The 9,801-nt window shown below is 28.6% G+C and overlaps 3 protein-coding genes across 3 annotated transcripts in view; all 3 read left to right on the plus strand.

Annotated features, from left to right (window-relative positions):
* LOC106771851 (leghemoglobin-2) lies at positions 1 to 826 on the plus strand (the record flags this gene model as incomplete). Its single annotated transcript, XM_014657846.2, is given in 4 exon segments — positions 1 to 57; positions 137 to 245; positions 321 to 425; positions 549 to 826. Coding segments are annotated over 4 exon segments (397 nt in total), but the record flags the coding sequence as incomplete, so codon positions are not given.
* Positions 827 to 6,702: 5,876 nt separating this feature from the next.
* Positions 6,703 to 7,493, plus strand: LOC106771420 (leghemoglobin-like). Its single transcript, XM_014657395.1, has 4 exons — positions 6,703 to 6,800; positions 6,876 to 6,984; positions 7,066 to 7,170; positions 7,365 to 7,493. The coding sequence occupies exons 1-4, from the start codon at positions 6,703 to 6,705 to the stop codon at positions 7,491 to 7,493; spliced, it is 441 nt and encodes a 146-aa protein (XP_014512881.1).
* Positions 7,494 to 7,669: 176 nt separating this feature from the next.
* Positions 7,670 to 9,801, plus strand: part of LOC106770606 (leghemoglobin-1-like) — a 3,276-nt gene continuing 1,144 nt past the window's right edge. The window contains exon 1 of the mRNA XM_014656407.2: positions 7,670 to 7,678. Coding sequence (XP_014511893.1) covers positions 7,670 to 7,678 — 9 coding nt within the window. The remainder of the gene's footprint in view (positions 7,679 to 9,801) is intronic.

The raw sequence follows: 9,801 nt of genomic DNA on the forward strand, positions 1-9,801 counted from the left end.
CGCATATGAAGCATTCAAGGCAGACATTCCTAAATACAGTGTTGTCTTCTACACCTCGTATGTATATATTTTCCTTAAACAAACATCGTATCTGTGTTCTGTGTTTTGGTTTTGATGACGAAAAGAAAATGAACAGAATACTGGAGAAAGCACCAGCAGCAAAGAACTTGTTTTCTTTTCTAGCTAACGGAGTTGATCCCAGTAATCCTAAGCTCACCGCTCATGCTGAAAAGCTTTTTGGATTGGTAACTCTCAACAAAATCATATTCATATATTTTCTTATTTTATATCATATATTTATAATAATTTTGAAATTGAAGGTGCGTGATTCGGCTGCACAACTTAAAGCAAGTGGAGCAGTCGTGGCTGATGCTGCACTTGGTGCTGTCCACTCTCAGAAAGCAGTCAATGATGCTCAGTTTCTGGTACCAATGTTATTATTGTTTTTTGGTGTTATTTAGAATAAATTAATGCATAATTTTCAAGTTTCTTTTTTATCTGAATAATAATAATAATAATAATAATAAAAATGTGTTAATGAATTGCAGGTGGTAAAAGAAGCTTTGGTGAAAACATTGAAAGAAGCTGTCGGAGCCAAATGGAGCGATGAGCTGAGCGGTGCTGTGGAAGTAGCTTACGATGAATTGGCAGCAGCTATCAAAAAGGCATATTAGCTTCTATTGCCTTAAATTAAACTGTAATAAATAAATTATGTTTCACTGTATCTTGTTATTACACAAGTTCCACCAGATATAAATGTTGGTTAAAATAAGTAATTTATGTACTATTATTGGATAAAGAATCTCAAAGTTATATTTCCAAAAGTTTCTGATTGCCACCCATAATTTATATATATGTTCTCACTACAAAAATTATATATTAAAAAATATATTTTTAATAATTTTTTTTATAATTTTTTTATAATTGTTTATGTAATAACTAATTGATCCATTTTAAATATATAAATCAATAAAATAATAACACTTATAATAAAAAATTTATTTAAAAATATTATTAAAATATTATTATCCTTGTATAACGTAAACTGTGGTTACATCTGTAATTATTCATTCAATTGTGAAAATTTTCTTTATCTGTATTAAATATGGTGAAATTATGTGAGCCTGTCCTGCTACACAACTGTATCAACGTCCAATTCCAACCCAGCTTCTGATCCTCGAGTGCAGACTCAGTGAGTCTATCTTTGAGGAGGTCGATTTCTATACTAACTAGCCACATTTTTCTTTCTTTACTTTATCCAGTTTTGCAGGACTGCGAACAACATCACATTTTGCACGGATATCCCAGCTACCTCGTATGGTTTTTGTCTTTACATTTTTAAGATACTGTTAATAAATTCTACTGAATTTTTCACTTCCGAATGCCATAATTTACTCCCATAAAATAGTTAATGAGTGAATAACAATTAATTATGGTTTGGATCTTTAGTTCAATAAGAACAGTTTATCATACTTTGAATTTTAATATTTAGTGAATTAGTTTGACTTTTCTCATGATTCATTGAATCTTTAGGGGGTTCATTTGGTTATTGTACCATTTAAGTAAAATTTGATATTTGTTGATCTTAGTTATTATGTAATATAAGATGTTTTGTCGTTGCTTTTATCATAACTATATGAATTTTTAAGCTTAATCCAATCTTATAAAATCGACTTATAAAATAAAATTTTTATCTCATATATATATATATATATTATAAATTGATCTTATTTCTAATCGATATAAACTTTCTAACAGTCATCTAAATATTGTCTCTTCGTCATTTTTTTCAGTGTTTCTGCAGACACTTATGGTCAGGCTGCACCGAATTTAGTTGCTCCTGGTAGTAACCTTGAGCAGACTATTCAACAAATCATGGACCTGGGCGGTGGCAATTGGGACAGAGACACTGTTAGTCGTGCTCTACGTGTAGCTAATAATAACCCGGAGTGGGCTATTGATATTTTGTTAATGGGTATCATTCTCAATATCTACAAGAGTAAACCTATGTAATCAACATCTTTTTAATTTTTATCTATGACTAATAAGTTGTATGAATCGTATTAATATTAATATGTTGAATAATATAGTTTATTTTATACAATAATATTAAATTTTAGTTCATATTAATTTATTTTTTGTTTTGTTAATAAAATCAATTTTATCTCAATTCAATTTTAATCACAATAAAAAGAAGTGATATGTATACATTTTTAGTGGTTTTTAACCCGGTTAAGTAAACTCTTGCAAATTTAAAGAGAATCTTAGTTAGTTTCGGCGGTTTGAACGAATCCAAATAGGTTCGACGATTATGAGAAACTCCCACGAAGGTGATTTTCTTAAAACTTCTGAAAATTATGACTATGTGGAAACCTCGTTAATTGTAATATTCTGAATTTTTGAGATGTTACGGCGAATTTTTTTTTTAAACATTACTTTTTCAGAAAATTTTCATTAAAGATGATCAAACTTTACTCTATTGAAATGCGAAAGCAAAACATATATATCAACATCGTTTGAAAAGTTCAAAATATCACTTTTACATAAAAATATAGTAAATATGAAAATTCTTTAAATAATAACCAATTAACCCCGAAATCAATCTCCCCATCTCTCGTCAGCTACTTCAATCTGGTCTTATCTACAACGCCATCTATTCCCGTATCCCGTACAAGTACGATCATCGTAAGTGGAAACCACATCCACAACAAGCAAGGGTGAGCAACCGAAAATATCATCATAAAATATAATATAGTAAAACGACATCAAACACAGGCTATACCAAGTAATGAATTCATATCTCAACGCTTAAACAATATCACACCAATCCATCTATAAACCAATGTCGTTTTCCTTGTACTTTGTCATCCCAACCTGTTACGCAAAACAGGGTGATTTGAGTCGTCCTCCATCGCAACTTCAGACCTATCTCCCCGACTTATCGAAAAGCCCTTTGGACGAGACATTTGTCTCCTTTCGCAAAAGGAAGTGACACTCGAATCTCTGTCTCTATACAAGACCCAACATCCTTATCGTATCGCAATACGATAGGCTCACACAACGACTAGTATGAAGAAATAACAGTTTCATGTTCATATCACAATTTCACGTACATTCTCATTATCATACATCCCTCCACAAATCATAAGATTTATCTCACTATTCTCATAACATACATAGTCTCAACAACATATAGTGCTCATCAATCACAAAATTCATAACACAATTCTCATTACCCTTCATACACATTTTGCACATCATTAAGTCATAAATCATAAAATTCTATTTACCAAGATAATAGTGATTTAATTCAAATAAATAAAATACTCACGTGTTAAAGCAAGTATAGAAACCCTTCACATTACTAAAGTAAAGCTTGCTTCCAATTGCAAATACAGTGGAACCCACAACCAGTTCTCCCTCTTAAAACAAAGTACAATAATTTTCCTTTATCACATTCCTCATTTATTTTTACTACCCTTTCTATACTTAATGTTTTACTTATTTATTTATTTTTCTATCTTCATCCATGGGACCTACACCACCTAATAATTTTCCAAATACAATCATTTAATTTTCTCTCTCCCGTAAGTTTCATGCATCCTTTTAAAATATCCTTTCAACATAAAATTTACTTTCTTCCCATACTAAACCCCCTGCATGCCAAAATTCACTTTCTATATATATACATATAATATTTACAATTAACATAAACCACCAAGAAGATGTCCCAACATGTTTTCATTCCCTTCCTTCCAAACTTTTCTCACTCTTCATTTAATACAGTAATCCTAACAAATAAAACTTTTCATTTTTTTTTATCTTCTTCACTTACTCATTTCCGTCACTCAAAAACGAAAGGAAACTCTGATATTGCATTCAAAAATAAATCTCTCCGCCATAAAAGAACCATGCATCTCAACATTTTCATGATCAGTGCACCCCTATATTTACCCATACTATCAACAATTAAACCTTCCATCTATTTCAAACAATATACTCCTTGACCATCATAAATTACCTAATACTCAAAGCAAAATAAGACTCCTTACATGACAACCCCTTGTACCTCTCTGCAACAAAAAAATAATCATCAACCTCTTTTATATAAAAAAAATATATACGCTTGTATTCACGTGCCTACACATCTTCCATCTTGTTTTCTTTCTCTTTTTAAACCACTGTATACTAACTTTTACAAGCATTCAACATTCTCTTCTTCATTTATTAAACACTTCCTAGAACATATTCCATCAACCAAATAAATTTGAATCTCTTCTTTTTTTTACAATCCGAGAAATAAGACAAATCAGCTCAACCTAAATTACCACCACTCTCTCTCAATTCCTTCACTCGTAAACAAAGAAAGAAAGCTATAATGGATGCTCAATCCTACAGGAAGAGTTACGTAGTGTAAATTTTAGTAGAACAACCCATTTTGTAAAACCCGCCCCTCAGTATATTTTCAATTAAGGAAGCCCCATGTAAAGCCTCTCACTCCCTTCTTCTCTCTCTTCATTTAAGACTATTCTCACTTAAAACTTTCTCCTATGCCCTTTACATAAACTATTCCCTTTGCATGAAAAATGCTCTACCCAAAACCTTTTATGTCACTCGCGTTTTGCCCAAGGGAAGATTAAAACCTTCACTCTCAATAGTTTCGGTCTACCTAAGGTGGAACCGTGTCTCCGACGAAACAAGAACTTTCATCCTTAAAACCTTTCTCAACGTAGTGCACATTGAGCGAAGTTCAGCACCAAAGTAATTCAAAACGGAAAGCAGTTTCATGCTAGTGATCGATCAAAACACAACATACAAACCTTATGCAAACGAGACAAATCAAGTTACTCCCCTTATCTAGAATTCCAAGAGGATTGCTATCTTCCATTTGGTTCATTGAAGGTTGACAAGATCCCATTCTTCACGAGACACTCCCACTTCGTTTGGCAAGGTACAAATGTATTTAGGATTGCTATCCATGTTCTCTTACCACTAGGGTATATCTCCCCCGTTTCACCAAGACAACATATTTTATATCTGTCTTTCTTCTAACTCCAAAACTGCCTATACATAACAACCTCCCTTCCACTAACCCAATATTCTATTAATATCCTACTTCTTGTCTCTCCTATGCAGCGACTTGGAAAAGAGAATTAAAAACCTAACTTGACCTAGTCTCATGAAGAAAACAAAACAAATAAAACCCACGTTTATCTTTTCCCTAAAACTAAGGAAACTAATTATATTTAATTAAAACAATTATTCCTTTTTTCCATAAAACCACGTGCAACCAAAGAAAATACAAAAATAGAATTTGGCAAAGCAATGTTATAACCTTTCCTGCCAGTATACACTAAAATAAAATAAAAGAACCTCTCTCTCTCAAGCCATGCACGAGAAAATACCCATTCTCTCTCTTCTCATTGGTTTAATCAAACTAAGGGCTCAGTATCTCTTTCTTCCATTCACAAAATATAAACATATTAAAATAAATCTCTTGCATAAGGAAATAACGAATGGATAATAAAAGAGTCCTGCCAATACAAATAATATACTATATAAGTTAGTTAACTTTCCCTTCCATATCCCCGTAATGAAATAATTATTAATTAATTTTTATACAACTCCTAAATACTTTAATTACTTAATTCTATATCATAATTAAAGTTTAATATTAAAATTTACAACAAAATAAAAATAAAATATTTTTATTTTATCGGGTATTACATAAATATTGACAGTTTTTGTAAAATTCTTAGAAATTGTGACAGTTTAGAAAAAACTGCCGGCAATTACTTCGAGACGTAGTTTTTCCAACAATGAAAAATGTACTTTTTAGAGGTTAAAACTTTCAGTAACCCTAAAAATAACTCCAAAAAAATTACATATTTTTGTAGTGTCTGAAATTATTTTAATGGACTTCATTAAATGGAATATAACTTATCTTACATATATATTAATTAACATCAAATAAAGTTATTCAATGTATATTTAGAAGTGAAATTATCGCACTTATAACAAATAAATAAATACTAAACATATATAATAAATAAATGAAAACAATGCTAAATTGTTACTTTAATTAATATTATCTTACTTTAATCAAGTTTACATTGGGTTAAATACATGTTTTGTTTCTAAATTATTATCCGATTTTGGTTATCATTTCTTTATGAAACTTTAATCCCATATCACTTTTTTAGAAAGTTTTGGATTTAATCTTGTCCTCTTGATCCTATATTGAGAGGTTATCTTGGTTTTACTTTGTGGTTATCCTGGCATGGCTTAGAGGTATTTCTTAAGCTGTTCTCTTTACATGTGAGTTGTTTTAATGCATTTAGAATGATTCTCGGTGACATTTTAATACCTAATGCATCCTTTTTAATTGTTTTATGTATGTCGTTTTATTTCAAATTTGACTTCTTTTTTGTTTAATAATTAGGTTTACGTCAAAGCATAAAGGAAAAATAAATTAAAGATTTAAAAAATTCACATTTGAATTCCGTACTTACTTTGACTACTTTAAAAGTGAGATTTTGACGACATTTTTGAAAAGTTCACAGTCTCCTCCTCATAATTTGGATCGACAGGCAAGAGAATTGAATTACAATCACAAATAAAAGCAAGTTTTCGTTTCTCTCACTCTCCAAACCATCTATATATAAACATTTATTGGAGTGAAATTATTGAAGATAAAGAAATATGGGCGGTTTCACTGAGAAACAAGAGGAATTGGTTAATAGCTCATGGGAGGTATTCAAGGGAAACCTTTCTCAAAATAGCGTTACGTTCTTCAAATTGTAAGTTCTGATTCTTATTATTATATGAATTTGTGAGTTGGTGTTTGTGAGTGTTTTGGTTTGATTAAATAAAAGGGTATTGGAGAAGGAACCAGGAGCAAAGGACATGTTCTCATTTCTAGCTAATGGAGTAGATCCCAATAATCCTAAGATGGCTGCCCATGCTGAAAAGCTTTTTGGAACGGTAAACTCATCCAACTAATTAATAACATGTCTTTTATGTGTGCTACTTTTCGTTTCACATATGATGTTTTTTGAATTGCAGGTACGAGACGCAGCTGTTCAACTTAAAACAAAGGGAGAAGTGGTGGCCGAACCCAAACTTGGTTCTGTCCATACTGAAAAAAAAGTCACCGATCCTCAATTTGCGGTACGTATGATTAATAATAAATCATACATAAGCATTAATCATTTGCGAAAGTTTTATCTAAAAAATAATGAAAAACATTCATGTTTTTATAATTGTCGGAAGTTTCACATCGATTAAAAATGTTTGTATATATCTTGATGTGAAGAAAGTGTTTTGTGGAATTGAGTTAAACTTAAATCGACTTCTAATAATAGGTGATTAAAGAAGCACTGCTGAAAACAATAAAGGAAGCAGTTGGAGACAAATGGAACCAAGAACTGAACGATGCATGGGAACAAGCCTACAATGCTATGGCAGCAGCAATTAAGAAGGCAATGGCTTAGGATCTATTCGTATGAAGTCTAATCAATAAACTTTATTTCGCTCAATTTTTCTATTAATTTCTTCATATAAATGTCAGTTATATCAATTAGAATATTTTGTATTTGGATAAACATTCTTCATTTTCTTTTTGCTTATGTGAATCACAAATACATACTTGACAAACGAGTTCAAAGTAATGTGTAGTGTAATGAATTAGTTTTTTTGTTATTATTTAAGCATTCTCTTACACTTAAATTCTAATATTTAAGCAAGAATTTTCGAATAAGATGAAAAATTATTTTACATGTATTTGAAATATTAACAAAAAATAAAATTAAAAAACAAATTTAGATTTAACTTTATAAAGAAAAACGGTTTATAAATTTTTTATCTTAAACTTTTAGATTAAAGATAATATTGAATGTTTTTTTTATCGATAATTATTATTTGTTAATATTTTATTAATAAGTAAATTGAATTTATAATCTTTTCTATTATTTTCTAAATCCTTCAAATTAATCTTATAATTTTAGCAAAGAGAATTTCAATTCAAAATCTTTCTCTCTTCCATTCTGTATGAATTTCCTAAAAAATATAGTATCAGTTGTATCAAACGCTACAGTACACTAAAGAATGAAAAGAATGCTTTAACCTTTCAAATTAAAAAAAAAAACGGTTTTAGTGTCTAATTCACCAATTAGGAATTTGAAGTTATTTTAAAAATTCATTCCTCAAAGTTTCAAAAGTACATGCAAAATACTGCTTAAATTTAAAGTTTCAAAGTTTTTTTGACATAAATATTAAATTGTTTGGCAGTCTAATTGGATAAAGGTAAACACTAATGATGTTGTGTTAATTTTAGAGATAGCAAAGATAAATATATTGAGAATTTTTCTGTGATTTTGGCATACAAAATTTAACGTACGTGACTTTAACATGCTGTGATTAGAATATGACTCTTCTTTAGTTTGTTATATGATAGTGCCTTGGACTCTTAAGGGCATATGCCATATATGTCTACGTATTTACAATTTTCCATGTAATATATATATATATATATATATATATATATATATATATATATATATATATATATATATATATTATAATACAAATGTTATATAATAAATTACATTTAAAATTTAGGATTATTACAAGGTATAAACGTATCTTTTTCATTAAATCTAAAATGTTTTATTACTTTTATGTTAGTCTAATTAAAAAAATTAAATAAATATATAGTTAAATATTAGTTAGTTTAATTTATATGTTGAGCAATATTTAGTTCAATTTATATTAATATAATTGAGTTTAAATAAAAAATCCTCCTACTGTCCACACCTTCTTGTGCATCCATTCGTAGCCTGTGAAATTCTTTCCATCTGTGACTCTATATTACTGTTTTAGATCTTTGAAATAAAGCAAAAAATAAATAGATTTTCAGTACTTGTAAAAATAGTTAAGTTATGTTTAAATTTTATTTCATAAATATAAAAATCAATAACATTTAAAACGATTTTGATTATTATTGTAATTAATGATATTACATGTAATTCAAAATATACTTTTAACATCCACTAGAATGACTTGAACTATCAATTAAGACAATAAATCAATACATTTCGTGACAAAGTATCTCATTAGAAATTACCTCTTATAAAAAAAAAGATCTAATTGGACATTATATTTCTTGCTATAATATGGATTAAGCGATATACTCGTTTATTTCTTTTCAGAGGAACAAATATATTGCTGTTTAACGAAAAAGAGTTACTACGTGCATCTTCCACATCTTGTTGATTTTTTTTTACAAAGGAGTGCTCACAAAAATAATAATTCGTTACAGAAAATATTAAAAACCATTAAATTAATTTTTACTATAAGAAAATCATTAAACAATAATAAATTTGGAAAGTAAAAATTATTAATTATTATATTGAATAAGTTAAATACTATTTTATGACTTAAAAGTTATTGATATCTAAAATAGTTTTTAAGTGAATTAATATGTATTGAGTATAAATAAGAAATTAATATAATATGTAGAAATAAAATTATAAACTCATTGATTTAAAGTTTTGTGTTGATGTTAATATCAATATTTTATATAGATTTTTATTCTGTTTATTATTATTAAATTTTTCTTCTGAATCCTTGTCAAAAATAATCCATCGATTATATCAAATCTAAAGTTCATCAAATAATAGATCTCATTAACACATTAAAGGAAGGAAATATGGAAATTTCATTTATAATTTCTTTTACTTTATATTTGAAAACATGTTATTATAAAACAATGTGTAATATATATATATATATATATATATA

This window comes from Vigna radiata, chromosome 8, assembly GCF_000741045.1.
Source record: "Vigna radiata var. radiata cultivar VC1973A chromosome 8, Vradiata_ver6, whole genome shotgun sequence".
In the NCBI taxonomy this organism is placed as follows: domain Eukaryota; kingdom Viridiplantae; phylum Streptophyta; class Magnoliopsida; order Fabales; family Fabaceae; genus Vigna; species Vigna radiata.